Source organism: Sebastes umbrosus, chromosome 12 (genome assembly GCF_015220745.1).
Source record: "Sebastes umbrosus isolate fSebUmb1 chromosome 12, fSebUmb1.pri, whole genome shotgun sequence".
NCBI lineage: Eukaryota > Metazoa > Chordata > Actinopteri > Perciformes > Sebastidae > Sebastes > Sebastes umbrosus.
Genome location: NC_051280.1, coordinates 25912014 through 25931453, shown reverse-complemented (window position 1 = coordinate 25931453; position 19440 = coordinate 25912014). Strand labels below are relative to the sequence as shown.

Genomic DNA, 19440 nt, shown 5'->3' with positions numbered 1-19440 from the left:
TTTCCCACTCACAATGTTGTTTGGTTACGATTGCCCAGAAGTCTTTTTAGATATTTAAATCAATATCCTCCTCACAAACACTAACCATACACTTCCATGCAACACACACACACACACACACACACTTGTCTTTTTTTTTTTTTTATATATTTACTGTATTGTTATTGTTGTTATTATATATACCATGTCCAAATTGTTTGTTATCACTATTAATCTTGTCTCTAGGTGGAGGCTTCAGATAAGCCCAAGGGTTTTTTGCCTCTTCCTGCACTGTATATTATTCATTTATTAATTTTTGTTATGTTGTATAGTCTTAAATTGTGCAAAATAAATAAATGTCCCAGGAGGAAAAGACAGTATTGGACACACTTGCACATGGAGGACAAGTGTTGCAGCCTTTTAATGTATAGAGATGGAGACAACAGAGCAGACTAGCTAGACAGACAGACCGTGGGTGTGTCCCTGAACATTTCCAGCCAACGAGATGTGAACTGGAGGAGGAGTCCTCACGAGTCCTCAGCACCAACTAGCTGCCTTTTCAGCTGCGTCACGTTAGCCAGAGACAGCTAGGCTAATACCGGAAATGAACGGCTTACTTCAGAATAAGAGCGCAGCTTTAACACTGCCATAATATGAGAACACAAATCTCACTTTTTTTGTGTCGTTTTTTGTTCTGATTTGCCATGCTAAGAGGATCCTATTTTCGATGTATCAACAAAAAATTTGAAAAATAATATTATCATAACATCATCATCATTATTATTAATATTTGTATTCATTATTATTAAGTGTGTGTATATTTATTTCTTTATTCATTTATTTTACTAATGAATTTATTTATTCATTTATTTTACTCATTTCTTTATTTATTTTATTTCTTTATTTATTTTCTCTTGTTCCCCCTATCCTATACACATAAAAGGAAAGATATCTGTATGTGTATGTATAGATATGTGTGCGTATGTACAGTATATGTGTATTTAAGAGTGCTATTCACACACCCATTATCTTGATCATGCACACACACAGACACACAAACACATTCCTCACCCTGCTTTTTTCCCCTTGTTTTGTTTTGTTTTTTGTTTTAATTTTGTTCTTTTTTTGTCTCTCTCTGTATACAGTAATATCTTTTTTTTTGTATATGTCCCTGCACGTGTCTTCACCTGTTTTGTAATCACCTCATAACACAATGAAAAACAATAATAGTAAAAATAATAATAATAATAATATTTTAAATATTTTAAATTAAATTATAATAATAATTACATTTAATTTAAATGTATTCAAAATGTATGGTTTCATAAGTCATTCCTTCCAATATAGTGACACAATTTGCCTTTTTTGTTCTGTTATTTACTTTAACTTTACGGCTCTGCATAAGGAGGTCTAAAACTTGAATTTTAACAAGTTTAACAAATGTATTCTTGCTCATTGTGGTATTGTTCTTTACTCAATAAGGGTTGTACCATATTCAATAATTCTTTTATTTTGAAACATCCAACCGGAACCTGTGTTTTTTCCATCTCAACATTAGAGAGGAGTCTTCTCTTCCTCCTGACTCTGCTGCTGTTCCGCTGAAGCTAAATCGGCCGAGCTAAAAGCGTCTCTCTCCGTGTATAACTACATGCACCAGATGATGTGCACTGAGAGGGTGGTTTGCAATAAAGACCACCAGCTATGCAGAGCTGCTGCTCGGCTTCCCAGTGTCTTGTGTTGGTAGGATAGACAGTCAGCAGGTTATCAGGAAGCTGAAGAAGAGAAGCATCAGACAGACAGGAGGCCACGGTTCACCCCTCACACACACACACACATCACCACGGCCTTGATGGTGATGTATGCAAGGAAACCAACCAGAGTCAGCGATGGGTAAATCAACCACTCAAACATTATGTTTTTAAACTCATTCCTATTTGTTTACTTTTATTTATTAGTGTTTATTTGAACGTTAACCGTTAGCTATCTAGCAGTTAGCTACGAGCTAACACATTAGCTTTGGACTCCGGGTATTTCCTGTAGCTTTATCCACTAGTTAGCTAACTAACATGATAAAAGGTAATGTTATGTAACGTTATCATGTATTATAAACAGTATCTGTTGTTTTCTAATAGTGACATTATGAGTAAACAGCTGTTGCTAAGGTGGCAAATCAAGCTAACTTAAGCTAACGGCTAGCTAACTAATCACCGGTTAGCTAGCTAGCTTAGAATATAGAGAATAGAATAGAAAGCTTTATTTTCATTTTATTAAATACAACGAGATTCACAGTTTACACTTCTGGTCAGTGCTTTAAAACAAATACTTGACAAGATTAAACGAGGCAGATAAAACATATAACAGGTAAAAACACACATAGTTATAAAGTAAATAAAACAGGTAAAACATATAACAGGTAAAAACACACATAGTTATAAAGTAAATAAAACAGGTAAAACATATAACAGGTAAAAACATATAACAGGTAAAAACACACATAGTTATAAAGTAAATAAAACAGGTAAACATATAACAGGTAAAAACACACATAGTTATAAAGTAAATAAAACAGGTAAAACATATAACAGGTAAAAACATATAACAGGTAAAAACACACATAGTTATAAAGTAAATAAAACAGGTAAAACATATAACAGGTAAAAACATATAACAGGTAAAAACACACATAGTTATAAAGTAAATAAAACAGGTAAAACATATAACAGGTAAAAACATATAACAGGTAAAAACACACAGTTATAAAGTAAATAAAACAGGTAAAACATATAACAGGTAAAAACACACACATAGTTATAAAGTAAAATAAAACAGGTAAAAACATAACAGGTAAAAACACACATAGTTATAAAGTAAATAAAACAGGTAAAACATATAACAAGTAAAACATATAACAGGTAAAAACCCACATAGTTATAAAGTAAATAAAACAGGTAAAACATATAACATGTAAAACATATAACAGGTAAAAACACACATAGTTATAAAGTAAATAAAACAGGTAAAGTAGATGTAATAAATAAATATAAACAGAAGTGTTACACTAGAAGTATAAAATATAAAAATAGATGTAATGTAAACAGAGGTAATTGCACTTGTAAAATAGTTAAGGTAGATGTAATAAATACAATTTATAATAGAATAGAAAGCTTTATTGTCATTGTATTAAATACAACAAGATTCACAGTTGCCACTTCTGGTCATTGTGCTTTAAAAACAAATACTTGACAAGACTAAACGAGGCAGATAAAACATATAACGGGTAAAAACACACACATAGTTATAAAGTAAATAAAACAGGTAAAGTAGATGTAATAAATACACTAGAAGTATAAAATATAAAAATAGATGTAATGTAAATGGAGGTAATTGCACTTTTAAAATAGGTAGGGTAGATGTAATAAATAAAATTTAAACAAAGTTGCTCTTGGGGTGTATTTCACGTCAAGGATATATATATATATATATATATATATATATATAAGAGAAGGTGTGTTGCTAAGCTAAACAAAAACTATCCTAACCATGTCTAACAGTTCTGTGTGTTTCCTACAGGTGCAACGACAGAAGGGATTCCCAATCCTATCAGGTATGATGACACACATGACAATCACCTGTCATTACTTTCCCACTAATGTAGCTCATCAATGTGCAGTAATTTCCATTTAAAATTATAAACTGAAATCTTCATATAGCTTGCTAATTATGCTAGAGATGCAGTAACCATACTTAAACTTTATATATATTTTCTAGTCTATGGTGTGAGTCAGGTCTCACTAACACCTCCAGTTAACACTTATTATATTGTCACTATATATAATACTGTTGAACAAAATAAACCACTAGCAGTTAAAGACTTTATTTACATTAATTTAAATAGCTAATATTGGCTATCAAAATCTCCCATTGGAAAGTACGTTACTGCAGTTTGTGTAATGTTCTTGTAAAGCTTGCAAAGTTTGCTCTTAAATTAATGTTGTGTTGATATAGCTGATCAATGTGCAGTAATTTTCCTTTAATTTATTTAACCTTTATTTAACCAGGTTAGGCAAGGCAGCTTTATTTGTAGAGCACATTTCAGCAGCAGGGCAATTCAAAGTGCTTTACATAAACATTCAAGAACAATCCGACAAAGTGCAAAAGAACATTAAGACATAATTAAAACAGTTATTAAAAACATTAATGATTAGAAAATAAAAACAAGCTAAAAATAAAAGAGCAAATAGAGTATAACACACAAGAGTAAAAGCTCTAGTGCAGCATGAGATCATTATCTGGTTTAATAAAAGGCAGCAGCAAACAGGAAAGTTTTAAGCTTTAGTCCCATTGAGATTAAGAACCTCTTTTCCAAGGGAGTACCTGGCAAAGACAGTCAGCAGCAAGAACACAAAGTTGCAGACACATTGACACAAATAGAGATAAAATACTATTCACAAACACTGAAAGCACTACAATTTGCATTAAAAGAGAACTATCCAAAAACAAATGGGGGGACAAAAAGGAACTTTTCTGGGAGTCAGCTGTACAACAAGGGGGCTAAAAACATTGGCATGCCATATAATCTGCTTCTAAAGCCTTCATTTTAGATTTAAAAATATTAAATGATACCAGCTCCTTGATTTTTAGGTCATTTTGGAGCAAATTCCAGGCTCAGGGTGCAGAATATGCAAAAGCCCTTTCCCCAATTTTGTCCGAGCTTTTGGGACAGAGAGCACAAAGAGGTCCTGTGAACGCAGTGAATACTGTCCACAATTTTTTTTTAAATTATAAACTGAAATCTTCATATAGCTAGCTAGTTATGCTAGAGATGCAGTAACCATACTTAAACTTTATATACATTTTTCTAGTCTATGGTGTGAGTCAGGTCTGACCTCCAGTGAACACTTACATTGTCACTTTATAATCCCGTTGAACAAAATAAACCACTAGCAGTTAAATATTTGACTTACATTAATCTACATGGCATTCAAAACCTTCTATAGAAAGCACATTACTGCAGTTTGTGTAATGTTCTTGTAAAGCTTGCAAAGTTTGCTCTTAAATTAATGTTGTGTTGATATAGCATCAGGCTTGTCAAGGCACATTACGACACATTTTTACACCAGTGTAGTACTCCTTCCTTGAACATCGCCACACACTGATGATCTTTAACCTACTAACTTTACAACTAATGGTGACTAAAGGCAGAGAACCTTGGCTGTACACTCATATTATAATATTTATTACTAGGGCTGTCAATCAATTAAAATATTTAATTGCGATTAATCTCATGGTTGTCCATAGTTAATCGCGATTATCACAAATTAATCTCACATTTTTTATCTTTTCAAAATGTACCTTAAAGGTCCCATATTATAGAAGAGTGAGATTTTCATGTCTTTTATATTATAAAGCAGGTTTAAAGTGCTTTATAAATACTGTTAAACTATCAAAACACTCACTATACAGAGAAAAACACACAGCCCATATTCAGAAATTGTGCGTTTGAAACAAGCCGTTAGGATTTCTGTCCATTTGTGATGTCACAAATATACAATATTTAGATCATTACACGGTTTTAAACGTAAACATTCTAAATGTGTCCCAGTTTACTTCCTGTTGCAGTGTATATAAATAACATCAGCTGACAGGAAGTAAACATGGACCCAAACTGTTGCCCAGCAACGCAATTCCGTTGAAATGCACTAAAACGGAGCGTTTCAGACAGAGGGTAAATACAGGTATATTCAGGCAGACAGTATAAGGAAAATAATGTGTTTTTTAATAGAGGAAAAAATAGTGGAAAAACCATAGACTGCTCTCTTCCACCGGGAAACGACGGTTGGTGTAGCTTTATTGTCGTCCTGGTGAAAACAGTAGGGATTACTGCACACACTGTTCAGTTCCAGAAACAGGCTAAGATAACGAAAAGGAAAAAAAGTGTGAAGATTTGCCATAAATCGGGAGAAATACGGGAGAATTGTGACCCAGGGATTGAAACCGGGAGAGGGCAATGGGAAATAAAGTTTTTTTTTTTAACATTACAGCATGTAAACATGTTCTAGTAGAAACACAAAATACAAGTATGAACCTGAAAATGAACATGATATGTGACCTTTAAACATGTTGTGTTGATCAGGCATGTCAAGGTATGACACATTTTTATTACACCAGTGTAGTACTCCTTCCTTGAACATTGCCACACACGGATGATCCTCAATCTATTAACTTTACAACTAATGGTGACTAAAGGTAGAGAACCATGGCTGTACACTCATATTTTAATATTTATTACCAGGGCTGTCAATCGATTAAAATTCTTTAATTGCAATTATTCTAATGATTGTCCATAGTTAATCGTGATTATCATAAATTAATCTCACAATTTGTATCTGTTCAAAATGTACCTCAAAGAGAAATTTGTCAAGTATTTAATACTCTTATCAGCATGAGAGTGGGCAAATGTGCTTACTTTATGCAAATGTGTGTCTTTATTTATTATTGGAAATCAATTAACATCACAAAACGATGACAAATATTGTCCAGAAACCCTCACAGGTTTAGCATAAAAAAATATGCTCAAATCATAACATGGCAAACTCAAGCCCAATAGGTTAAATGCTTGTCAGTGTGCTGACTTGACTATGACTTGCCCTAAAACTGCATGTGATTATCATAAAGTGGGCATGTCTGTAAAAGGGAGACTCGTGGGTACCCATAGAACCCATTTTCATTCACATATCTTGATGTCAGAAGTCAAGGGACCCCTTTGAAAATGGCCATGCCAGTTTTTCCTCGCCAAACTTTAGCGTAAGTTTGGAGAGTTATTTAGCCTCTTTCACGACAAGCTAGTATGACATGTTTGGTACCAATGGATTCCTCAGATTTTATCGTTTCATATGATGCCAGTAGCTTCACTCTAGCTTTAAAACGGCTACAACCTACAAATCGCAAGTCCCGTTAAAGAAATTAGTGGTGTTAAAACGGAATTGCGTTAACGCGTTAACTTTGACAGCCTTATTTATTACCCATATGCTATTTATTTAAACAATAATAAGGAAACGATGACCCATGCCAACAAGTCTTTCTGCAATGTTTTCTTCAATCTAGACCCATAAATCTCAGCCAAAGAGCCAGTCCAGCAGCCTTCACCGCTATGACAAGGTGCGCGACAGCTCATCGGACCCTACGCCCCCTTACAAGATGCTGCGACGCTCCGACGAAAGTCCCGTCAGCAGACATGGAGAAGGCGTGGGACATGGCAAGGCGAAAACCTCTCATGCGGTTAGAGGAAAAAATGGTAAGCTTGGTGGTCTTACACATGCATGCAAGTTTTGTCTTGAAGGATTGTTAGAAGGAAAAGGCAGCATCTTCGCCCTTCAGTAACCTCAGACAAATAGAAAACATCAGATGCTTACAGCTGCAGGCAAACTAATGGCTCTCAGCTTCATCTTTCTGTAATCAATTGTGTACACTGACCAAGAAATCTTTATCCCTTGAGTCTTGTGATGAATAACAGTGTCCCCAAGGTTCATTTTAACATTATTTTTGTGTTGATCTCTGACATACAGTGTGGATTTGTTTTGTCATATATGCACTCTAACCCATATCACTTTGGAGCCAACGTGGGTGCAGAGTTTGACCAAAAGCAAAACATTAACCTAGAATCTGACAGGGAGAACGAAGTGAAGCTTTAGATTATTTTGTCATCTCCCTGCTATCAGATCACAACATAGCTATCACTGCTCAAATGTAAAGAATGCCAAACATAAAACGATCTCAAACGAAGCGTTTCTGAGTTGGCAGTTGCATCCGTCACTAAGATTCGGTCCTCTGCAGAACACTGCGTAACTTCTGTGACTTGATGAATGGCTTTGTTGCAGGGACCAGCGGCTCTCCTCAGGAGAACTCTCACAACAACAGCTCCCACCATGGCTCCGACTCGCATGCCACTCAGAGCAAGCCTGCAGACAGGGTAAGACGTTGTCCACTTTTATCTGATGATATACCCTCAGCATTTCCTGTAGAAATTGCTGTCACGCTACTTTGGAACATGGTATGTGGGACATTATGTACTAGAGGCATCTCTCTCTCGGTCTGTGCAGACGATGATCGAAACTTCATATTTATGTAACTGGCTCCCTCGATTAGAGATGATGGTGTGGTTAGATGTTAGACCTCCTTGTTGAAATATTCAATGATCTAATTATTATATCTCACTCAGTTGTGCCGAGCGATAAGGTCAAACACTCAATAGTTATCATTGTCTGGTTTGCCTCTGTTTTTCATTTAGATGTCTGGAAGAGCCCAGTATTAAAATTGTCAAATCATTTTTTAGTTGCTTTTTGTAAGTGGATATAAATGTAACTGTCAAATATATATGAAATATGACATCATCTCCCCCAATCGCAGGCTCCTGAATTGAATCAGATCGAAATCTTATCGTGGCAGACTTTGTCATATCAGCAAATATCGCATTGTTGTCTGAAGAATCAATATAATATTGTATCGTGATGAAACTGGTGATTTACACCCCTAATGATGAACTAATCATCTAGGTTTAGTGGAAATTAACCTTTTTTCCAAAATCTACCAGCCATTCAATAGATTATCATTGTTTTGTAGGCTGTTGAGTGAAGCAAATGTAGCAGCCACTTGTATATTTCATCAGCATTTGGCTGGAGGCTGGTGCTAATTTCCAACACTGGGTTTAATATGGTATAGCAAACCAGTGGTGTTGATGTACTGTATACTGTTATTTGTTATCATTTTGAAGTGAATACACAATGGAGAGTGGTATATATGTAAAAGTCAAAAACACCATGACAAGACAACATAAAAAAAAGTTTTCAAATGTGAACTTGCATGTGCTACATACACAGTGTGGTTTCTACAAGCAAGTGACAACTGTGTAGCCAAAAGGCAGGTTTTTCCTCATTTGTTCACCTTTGTGTGTCCATCACGAGAGAGATGAGAGGAAAAGAAATCCACTAAGGAACACAGAAAGAGCCTTCCCTTTCTAAAGCCCCTTTCCCACTAGACAAAAAACCCACTAACACACACCAACATCTGGCTTTTGTCATTAGTGGGGAAGGTTACAATCGGTATTCATTCGCACCGGGATAAATGACTGCAGTAGTCACTCACAGGTTTTTATCGGCTCCAGCCCCAATCAGCAGGGATAGAAACAGGAAACCCGGTGCAAAGTTATGTTATGTGCATTGAGGTGAATATATAATAATAAAATCAATAGGGATTTGGACAATTATTATACTTTATTAACATACAAAACATACAATTAATATGCTCTCCTCAAAGCCACCAGACTCCAGTCAGACAATTCAAATTTTACCTGGCTGATCGTCGTAAAACACACTTCATTCAAACTCGACAGAAACAAAATATTACTCACCAAAACGTCTTTGTTAGTCTTTCCACTGTTGCAACAATCACCAACTCTAGTTTGAAAGTTTGAAAGAGAGACTGAATAAGTAACAGATATAAAAAAAAGAAGTAACCAGTAACCACCATAACATTTTCACTGTTTATTAACCTTGATTCCGGTGTCAGCCGGCGCATCCGTGACACACCAGGGGGAAAAACAGACCAGTGCAACAGCATGGCATACTTGCAATGGGAAAGGAGTCTATTACCTATTTTAGCGCGTTTTCCCACATATAACACACATATACTGGTATATGGTATGAGACACAGATTAAGTTTATTAAATATTGTTTTGCTAATGTAGGCCTGCTGATAATTACGCCTTCCTGCCCCTCTCTGCCTTACTTCGAGCTTCACAGGTCCAGAACAGTTTGATTAGACATGAGCTGGTGCAAAAAATAACTACTCACATTTTGTCGGCTTGCAGTTGTCAAAGACTTTTAGTTTATTGACTCAAAGCCTCCCTCACCACCTCTCTATGCTATCCTAACGGCTCGGGGTAGCAGAGCATCACATAACATTAATGAACTGTGGCAGACGTGAGCAGTAAGTTACAACAGTGGTAATAACGTAGGATAAATTGAAGAGGATTCAAAACTATACATACATTATGTTCTGTTTCTGTCAGGAGTGAATGCAAAATCTTAAACAGCAATTAAAAACTTGTTTTTGTGGCAGTAGCAGTAAATGTCAAATCGCATCCCTTTTTGTTTGTTGTAATACCAAGATCCTGCTATAATCTACAGTTACTACTGCTGTCCACATTTATCTTCATTAAGGCCATCTAACCTTTTTTCTTCTTGGGAGAAAGCATAAAATAATGTGTTATTGTTGCTCCTCTGCAAAATCAGTCCGCTTTGATTGAAATCGGTGCGACTGTAAATAGGAAAAACAGGATGAGGCAAAGTGTATTCTCTTCCTGTAATAGTTGTAATGACTGGAATTGTCGGTGTATACATGATCATGAATATTAAACATACCAGCTCCCATCTATACTGAAAGGCCCTTATCCATTATTGAGGGTGGAAAGTGAGGGATGCTCACCTACTAAATGAACATGGATGCTTACTTATTAAGGAAACATATACTTATGTATACTTAATTCATACAACATGATACTTTAGCATTGTTTCATGTTGTGATCATACCAAGCACCACCCACCAGCCGGAGCACAGCCAATAGGAACGCTCAATAGGAACGCTCAATAAGAACGCTCTCTCTATCTGAATTGACCTGTGATTGGCCAAAGTCTCCCGTCACAGGGAGCCTGAACAGAGAGCCATGAGGAGGTGCAGAAGTCTATGTTTCTCTCGGAACACTTGAATTACAATATACTGAAAGGTTATTATGGATTTTTTGGCCAATGATGCCAAAAAAATTGTTGCCTACTGAAGCTTTAATAACGTCTCCTGTCTCGTCTCATCTCAGCACCAGGACCCAGCAGATGACTGGACAGAACACATCAGCTCCTCTGGGAAGAAGTACTACTACAACTGTAGAACCGAGGTCTCCCAATGGGAGAAGCCCAAGGACCTGTTGGAGAGGCAAGACATGACAACATGCGCACACAGAAAGCCAATTCAATTTTTAACATGAAAGAATAATCGAGATTCTCATTCTCATGCGGAGTCATGCATTACAAGATCACGCAGCGTGCCAGTCTAAACAGAATATCATTAACTTAGGGTACAGAGTCTAACTGCATCTTGCACATTGTCACTGTTGCTTTCTGCTCAATCTGCTTCAGGGAACAACGACAGAAAGACCCAGTCAAGATGGCAGCGAATAGTTTCCCCAGGGACATGGACTACAGACAAGAGGCCTTGCAGGACAAAGCCTCAACAAGTAAGTATAGCAGGATTATAATACCTAAGCAACGTGGTTCATGTTCTTACATCGTCGTCCTCTGGTGCACACATTTCCCTCGTCAAATATCGTGTTAACTTTGTTCTCCTGCTCTGCTCGTCTCCACAGAGACCACATCAGGGGACCAGTCCACAGCATCCAACTCCGGCCATTCCTCCTCTTCCTCTGCTTCTCAGAGCCTGAACTCTGCTCTCGGCGCTTTAGGTTCCACCCCCTCCGCCATGTCCTCCTCCTCTTCCTCCTCTTCGGGGCAAGTGCCTCAGTCTGTCCAGTCCCCGTCACCAGCACTGCTGCAGGACCCAGCCCTCCTGCACCAGCTCCTCCCGGCGCTGCAGGCCACTCTGCAGATGAACAACGGCAGCATGGACATGGCGAAACTCAACGAGGGTGAGGGCACAAAAGATGTCACTTTTAACACAACAGGTTCTTTTTCGGTAGCATCACGGGGGTCACCAAAGCTGTGAATTTTCATTTCCTATACATAGTGGCTTTAATGTAACTTTGTGCTTTGTGTGATGCTGTATATAAAAAAATACTAAATACTAATTTAAGATCCGCATTGGCCCGAAAAAGACGCTATGAAATTACATTTGAAAAAGTTAGAAGTCAACTCATTCAACGAGCAGACAAATACATGTTCACAACATCTGATGTTCTTTTTGAATGGAGAGAGTAGCGGTGTAGCACTGGCTCCTACAGAGAGTGTTGTTGTACGGGTTGTTTGTGGCCTCCGGGGCCGTCCATATGCAGCATTTTTTGCGCCCTCAAATCCTTTGTTCTTGATGTAGATGCGTGGCAGGAGCACTCAAATGCGGGAGCGATGCTGGCGTTCCCAAGCGCCTATTTTTCAGGGTGCCCCGAGATAAAAAAAACAACTTTGGAACAACCAATCACAGGCGCCAGATATCTTTTCTTTCTGTAAATATATGGACTGGAGGAGAAAATCGTCTTAGCGGAGGGCTACCTAGAGCTTCATGATCTGTCCCACAAACTATTTTACTTGCTTCACCCTTGTCTGTCCGAGAACGCCACAACATCCAGTTGACAGGTCAGCCAGACTGACGCAGAGAAATCGAGCAGTAATGTTACTGTGAGGGATTTACGGTGCTGGAAATCCATTTCTTTGTTTTGACTTTGTTTAGTTTAGTCAGTGAGGCTTTTACCGCTAAATTACCACAACTTCATCATCGTCATCGCAAGACACGTGTTTTGGTTGCTTAGTAACGGCAGGCGCCACAGTAGCACAACCTCCGAAGCACTGTAGATAAAAGGATGAAATGCGGCATGGCCAACGTTTTCCACACATTTTTAGACGCAGCATGTGAACGGCCCCTTATTGTTGCTAAACTAGCGAGTGTTTTCAAGTCAATTCATAGTGAGGCTTTCAGAGTTAGTGTTTCGTTAGCACAGCTTAACCTACAGGAGTTCTGAAGACATGTAACTGGTTTTGCTGCCACGGAGGAAATCAATTCATGACGAATTAAAAAACAAGTGTAAATCATCTCCTGACGTCTGTAGTTAGCAGAAACGGACTGTGGATTGAATAATCTGTCAAGCAGCCAAGAATTACAATGTCACAGATGATGAGGAGCACGAAAATATAAATGCTAACTATGGCTGCCCCCTCGTAGTCGAATACGGCACGTTTTCCACCAAGCAGTTCAGTTCAGTTTGTTATACATTAGAACGGTTATTTTTGCGTTTTCATTGGCAAAAGTTGTGGATGTTACGAAATGAACCGCTCCATTCTTGGCACCACATTGGTCGAGATTCCAAGCAAGCTGAGCTGACGCTAGAAGGTGGAGTTAAAACACTGCTGACCACTGATTGGTTAGAGAGAATCGTCACTAACGCGACACGGGACATACTGCACAAAGCTGCCATTTTTAATTATCCAAGCTACCATTATTCACTCAACCCAGATTTTAGAAAGAAGAAGTGCAGATGTTCCTCTATTTGGTTGCCGTTGAAATTATTCACCGAGTATTGCGTTGAAGATGATGTCACAGCATGTTCACATGCCGTCGCTGCGCGGATCAGCTGAGAATCACGTCTACACTAAGGGGGAACTTTCTGCGGTGATAACTCTGCTTTAGTCGACTATTTCCAAGAAACTTATGAGCACATCTCTGGTTAACACAAGATGTAAAGTGGTGCTTTTGAGAAACTCAGTTTCACAGATCTGTCGGTTCAATCGATTAGTCATCAAAATCGTGTGTTAGTCAACTAAGAATTTCTTTGGTCGAGGACAGGCCTAATGCTAACTGCTGGAGGAAATAATTGTTGACGGCTTTCAAGAGTCTGACAGGAGAGTGTGTGTGAGAGTGTGATTCTGAGAGGAAAATACTTCAAGGATGAGGACTCTGCTCTCCTCGGATTAACAGTGTCTCAGGGAAACTTTCCTCACAGGGCTAGTGTCAAAGTGTGTTGTATCTTCAGAAAGTCTTTTTCCGAACACCAGTGTCGGAAAAAACGGAGCCCGTCTTAAATTCGGGCCAATACGACGTGCACACAGCTGCGTGCACGGCGAAAAATCCTCCCATCCCTTATCTGTGTGTGTTTTGATCCTGTTATTAACGGGTGACTGTGTTCTGCTGTGACTAACCCTGGGCCTTCACTTGTCATTTATGATTAACCTCTTCTTATTTTTTTAATAGTCGTTTCACTGGTAAAATGACACGTACATGAACCGACTCCTGTGGCTGATGGAAAAGATGAATCTTTCCAATGATATGTTTCTTATCTTAACTCAGCGTGTTTGTGCACTCACCTGTTTTGCGTCCTTGCTCACTCACCTGTGTGTGTGTGTGTGTGTGTGTGTGTGTGTGTGTGTGTGTGTGTGTGTGTGTGTGTGTGTGTGTGTGTGTGTGTGTGTGTGTGTGTGTGTGTGTGTGTGTGTGTGTGTGTGTGTGTGTGTGTGTGTGTGTGTGTGTGTGTGTGTGTGTGTGTGTGTGTGTGTTTCTGTGTTTCCTCTTTCCTCCCCGCAGTCTTGGCCGCTGCTGTCACCCAAGCTTCCTTGCGGTCTGTGCTTCATAAGCTCCTCACTGCTGGACCCGCTTTCAACATCACTGCTCTGCTCTCAGCTGCTCAGCACTCCAATCAAGGTACGGCCTCCTCGCTGTTTCTCAACATCTGTTACACAAACTAATTTTTTGAAGGGTCCTGCACTCCCTGTCTCCGCAAGTCAGTTTTTTTTTTTTTTTTAAATGCAGTGTACTCAATTTGTTGTTGACCTTCAGTCAATGAAATTCTTCATTTTATGCAAGTTAACTGCGTGTATCGCTTAAGGGTTTTTCAGATCGACTATAGCTATGTGGAAAAACAAAAGGCGTCCTCCCATGTATTCCAATGAGCCTCCTCTGCTTGAACAGAGGATGTGTTGCATAGCAATTGCGTCAAGCGTGCCAGAAAAAGTTGACACAAGTCTTCTTGTGTCCGACCTGAAAGCCTGACTAGCCTTTTAAATCAGTTGTTGTTGTCGGATTGTGTGCTGCCTCGTTGCTAAACTGATTATTCATATGCTTGTTGTTCTCCACTCCAAACAAGCAAATTACTGCCGGCTTTGAATTTCTTGATATTCGTCACGACTGTATTTGTAAAGTGTCAAATGATTGAATCAAAAGGAAAGCTTAGTAATGAACCTGTTTTCCTCCTTCAGCCCAGCACTCCAGTCAGTCCCCCGTCTCCCTGACGTCGGATGCATCATCGCCGCGGCCGTACGTCTCACCACGGAACGGCACGCCACAGAGCAACCAGAAGTCTCTTCTGGGCGTGCACGTTGGCAGCATCGCGTCTTCACAAACAAGGGTGAGTCGCAGAACCAAAAGTATCCGAAAAAATTGATGAATTTGAAGAACGGAGGAGGACTTCCCCCTCGCTCGTGACTCACCCCCCATTTTCTCTCTCTCCTCCACTTTGTTATGACTGCCCTCGTCTGTTACATCTTTTCTTCCTGGTTTCTCTCTACCGCCACCCTTTTTTTGTTTTCATTCCTATTTCTTTTCTCCCTCGCCATCTGTTCTTCCCTCTTCAGGGCAGCATGTCTTCAAGTAAACAAGGATCAGCCCCCCTGTCTCAGACCGTAGAGAAGCGTCCAGAGGACCCCAGAACTCTCCAGCAGAGAAGGTAGAAATCACTTCACAAGACGGCATTTTGTTGATGATAGATTGCTTGGAGGTAAAGCAAACAAATTAAAAACCGCGTAGGCCTTTCACAACTAAAAGGACACCTGAATTACAATAACAAAACTTCAACAGCAACATGTGTCCCTAACAGTTTTCAAAGAAACCGTTGGTTGGTTGAAAGTAGTTCCAAAGAGGTCTGAGTATTATTTAGAGTAATGTTGTCTGGAAAGACGTAAACAATAATGAAATCATTTATTTTTGGAGACATACTATTACATATAGGATTCCTACGCAGTATGGAATTTGATTTTAGTAATTTCCAGGTCTGGATGAGTATGGAGAAATATAGTAAGTTGTCCCTACTCTGTTTCCTAAAATGTAAAATTCAGAATTTCTAAGTGTTTTCATGGCGTTTGGAGCCGCCAGTGCAGCCAAAATGTTGCAACTGTGTGAGGTAGCGCGGGCCAGAGCGAGCTTGTTGTCGTCAAGAAATAGGCTATGGTGTGATACTGAACACACACTCCTACGCAGAGCTACCTCTACACCTGTACGTCACAGCCAGGGCCGGCGAGCCCATATAGGCGGGCGCTCGCATAAAAAGCCTTTCCATCTCAACATCCTGAGATGGATTTTTTTGTCCATGGTGCTAATAGAGGGGTGGTATAATTGTTTTTCCAGGGCACAGCCTGCAAAACAGCTCTGCCCCAAGTGCTAAATGTTTCACTGTGGAACGTCGTCCAACTTTCTGCGTAGGGCTTAGGACTGAACGGCCACAATGGGGGAAACGCAATTTTTCCGAGGTCTGGCTTGACGATCCCAAATATAAAGCCTGGTCGGTTAACAATTCCAAATGGGATGAAAAACTTTTGTGTAAAATCTTGTCACAGCATCCTCCCCATGTCACAAAGATCTACCAAGAAGACCTCAAATTTGAGTCTGGAAAAGTAGTGAATGTTGAAATGGAAAATGTGTAGGAACCCTGTACATAAATGCATATCCAGTTTCTAAAAACGCTTTCTCCACTTCTAATTATGTAGTTCTCTGGACCAGAAGGATGTTATGTTTTTTGACATACTATTATAGGTTCTTACATGGACTTCTCAGGCTGTTAAGTGCTAAATACATTGACGCGGTTGGTTATTCACCCAAATTTAATCAAAATATGATGAGCAGTGTTTGAAGATAATAATAAATGGGGAGAAATAAATGAAACGTCAGCATTCCAACATTATGGAAACTGCAGCTGGATTTTATTTTACACCGTCCACACCCCGGTAATCCATTGTCTTGCTCACCCAGCCAGGAGATTCTGTTCACAAACATAACTGGTGCGCTGGCCCACACCACCTCCGGCGGCAGCAGCGGCAGCAGCAACAGCCAGTCCCAGGCCGAAAACCCCGGCACCTTCACGCCCTCCCTGGCAACTCATTTTGACGAGAGCCTCATCAGACATATCCAAGGATGGCCTTCAGAGAACACTGAGAAACAGGTACTGTCTGCCGCAAAAGATTTCCACGTGTTACCAGTCACCACTGTTTTCTAGCTGTAGCATCATTACGGAGCTACGGAAGCAGTACAGCTTTTAGTCTGTGACAAAAATAAATGTCATCACAAAGTCCACTTACCTGGTGTTTCTGAAGCTTTCAGGCTCATCTTGTGGCCTTTCTCTCGAAGGTTGCGATAATAGCTAAATCATCTCCACTACAACTGAACAACTGCATCTGAAGAGGAAGGCCATTAGCTGTGGTTGAAAGCTTTGGAAATATCAATTTAGTGGTCATTTTTCTGTTAAACCTTTTTCCAAGGTCAAGACTAAACTTTGAGTTTTGATTATTTCAGACTGAGTAAGCCAATGTTGATCCTTGTTCTCAAAGCATTGATGAATGTTTGTTGTGAAAAATCTATATCCATAATCACTCATCTCTCCGTCAGGCGGCTCGGTTGCGCGAGGACATCCACAACATGGGCAGCTTGTACATGTCTGAGATCTGCACGGAGATGAAAAACCTCCGCTCCCTGGTTAGAGTGTGTGAAATTCAGGCCACGCTGAGGGAACAGAGGTGAGGCGAAACATTTGCATCCACGTTAGCTCATAAAGGACACTCGCATCACACATTTGATTATAATTATTTTCTCCCTCGACTACAGAATCCTGTTTCTGAGGCAGCAGAGCAAAGAGCTGGACAAGCTGAAGAACCAGAACTCGTACATGGTGTGAGGACCTGCCCCAGAGAAGGGACGGATGGATTTGAAATAACGATTGAAGAAGAGGAGTTAGACATGGGACAGCAAGCTGCCAACAGCCTGTTCATTCTCCCCCACCAGAGCAACTGAGAAAAGCTGTTAGAAGACAAACGAGACGGCGGCTGACGAAGTGAAGCTCCATCATCCTGAACATGTCTTTTTTTTTTTTCCTTTTCTTTTTTAAAAAAAAGTTTCTTTTTCCAGTGTCCACAACATGAATTGCTCTCGTCGGGACACGTAAACCAGTGGACATAGAGGACCTGAGGCTCTTTTCAAACAGCACCTTTTCAGACTGTGAACCTTGGATTGTGTGTATTGTATTGGGTTAACTTGTTTTCTGGTGTGTTTTTGATGTGTAGTGGTCAGGAAAAGATTACAATTCATTCTTGGGAAAATGAACTAAAACAAAACCATCTCATAATAATTGGTGTGACACAGTTTTTTGGAGGGGAGGGGGGGGCTCCCCGATCATCTGAAATGGACTTGCATTGAAATGTATGGATTCAATGGCAGTGATGTTACTAATGTTATTTTTAATTCACTATACTTGTCCGTGGTTTTTGCCATCCCAGCGCGTCTTTGAGCTGGTTGGTTTTACATGTCATGAGATTAGCGAAGACCTTTGGCCAGACCTTTTCTGAAAATACTTAAATGTGCTTCAGTTGTTTTGTCCCAGTCGGTGGGAATCTGGTTCCAGTGGTGCAGATTTACCGGGACGTTATGGCTAGTTATGTCAAACACACTCCAGATGTTTCAAAGCCATTTTGAAAGAGCCTACATTATTGGACCTAGGTTGGCTGCTAGTGCATAATGAGGGTTGCATTCGTTTGTAGCCCTGCTGGCTGGTTATCTTATCCCCTTCTGCTATTCGTCTTCTTTTTTTGTGTAATTGTTATCATTTTGTTTCTCTCCCAAGTCAGATTGGGGGGGGGATAAATTTCATTCCTTTTGTGCAGCTTAGCAAGAGATTGTGTAAAAGAATAGAAAAGCGACTGAATTCACAGTCATGTAAAGCTAAATTATTGTTGCACATGATTGAACACGTCCTTGTAGTCATAATGGGGGAAAAAGATCGTATGAAAGACGTTTTATTTTTCAAAAAAGGCAACTCGTGTTTTGTTTAATCATTGTTTTGTTCAGCTGTCGTGGCTGCAGCCCTTTTATCAACTGACTCGAGCCAGATTCGGCCGCTTTTTTTTTTTTTTTAAAAAGGCTTCATTCATGATGAAGAGGGTAAACTTTTTATATGAACACCACATTAAATTGCAGTCGTACACTTCCACACCCATAAAGCAACTTCCTTTTGTCTCTCGCCTGTTCTTTTCCTTGTCCTTGAATAGTTTCCACCAGATCTGATGTGCACACTTTTTTTGGGAAGGGGGAGGGAGGGGGGTGGTTGGGGTTGGGGGCTTTGTATTCCATAAAATATGAGAATAAAATATTATACCACACTTCTTGCTTGACGTTTGCTTGCTCATTTGAGTGTGTGTGTGTGTGTGTGTGTGTGTGTGTGTGTGTGTGTGTGTGTGTGTGTGTGTGTGTGTGTGTGTGTGTGTGTGTGTGTGTGTGTGTGTGTGTGTGTGTGTGTGTGTGTGTGTGTGTGTGTGTGTGTGTGTGTGTGTGTGTGTGTGTGTGTGTGTGTGTGTGTGTGTGTGTGTGTGTGTGTGTGTGTGTGTGTGTGTGTGTGTGTGTGTGTGTGTGTGTTCTTGTATTACCCATGTTGTGGGGACGTACATCTGTTTACACAGTCACATTGTGGGGACTCCTTCCTTTTGGGGACAAAATGCG

General features: G+C 39.6%; 1 protein-coding gene across 1 annotated transcript; it reads left to right on the top strand.

Moving 5' to 3' along the window:
- The first annotated feature begins 1526 nt into the window (after positions 1–1526).
- On the top strand, positions 1527–18940 carry LOC119498706 (WW domain-containing adapter protein with coiled-coil-like). The gene is made up of 13 exons (XM_037787744.1): positions 1527–1869; positions 3550–3583; positions 7084–7273; positions 7857–7948; positions 10847–10962; positions 11166–11263; positions 11393–11671; positions 14272–14388; positions 14943–15091; positions 15318–15409; positions 16708–16897; positions 17341–17468; positions 17557–18940. Exons 1-13 carry the CDS (start codon positions 1829–1831, stop codon positions 17624–17626), a joined length of 1596 nt encoding a protein of 531 aa, XP_037643672.1. The 5' UTR covers positions 1527–1828; the 3' UTR covers positions 17627–18940.
- Positions 18941–19440: the final 500 nt, after the last annotated feature.

Excerpts from the sequence above, each read along its gene's own strand:
- LOC119498706 (XM_037787744.1), top strand. The coding sequence starts at position 1,829 with ATGGTGATGTATGCAAGGAAACCAACCAGAGTCAGCGATGG. Across the intron at positions 7,949-10,846 it reads AGAGCAAGCCTGCAGACAGG|CACCAGGACCCAGCAGATGA; the intron begins GTAAGACGTTGT and ends GTCTCATCTCAG. Across the intron at positions 11,672-14,271 it reads CATGGCGAAACTCAACGAGG|TCTTGGCCGCTGCTGTCACC; the intron begins GTGAGGGCACAA and ends TCCTCCCCGCAG.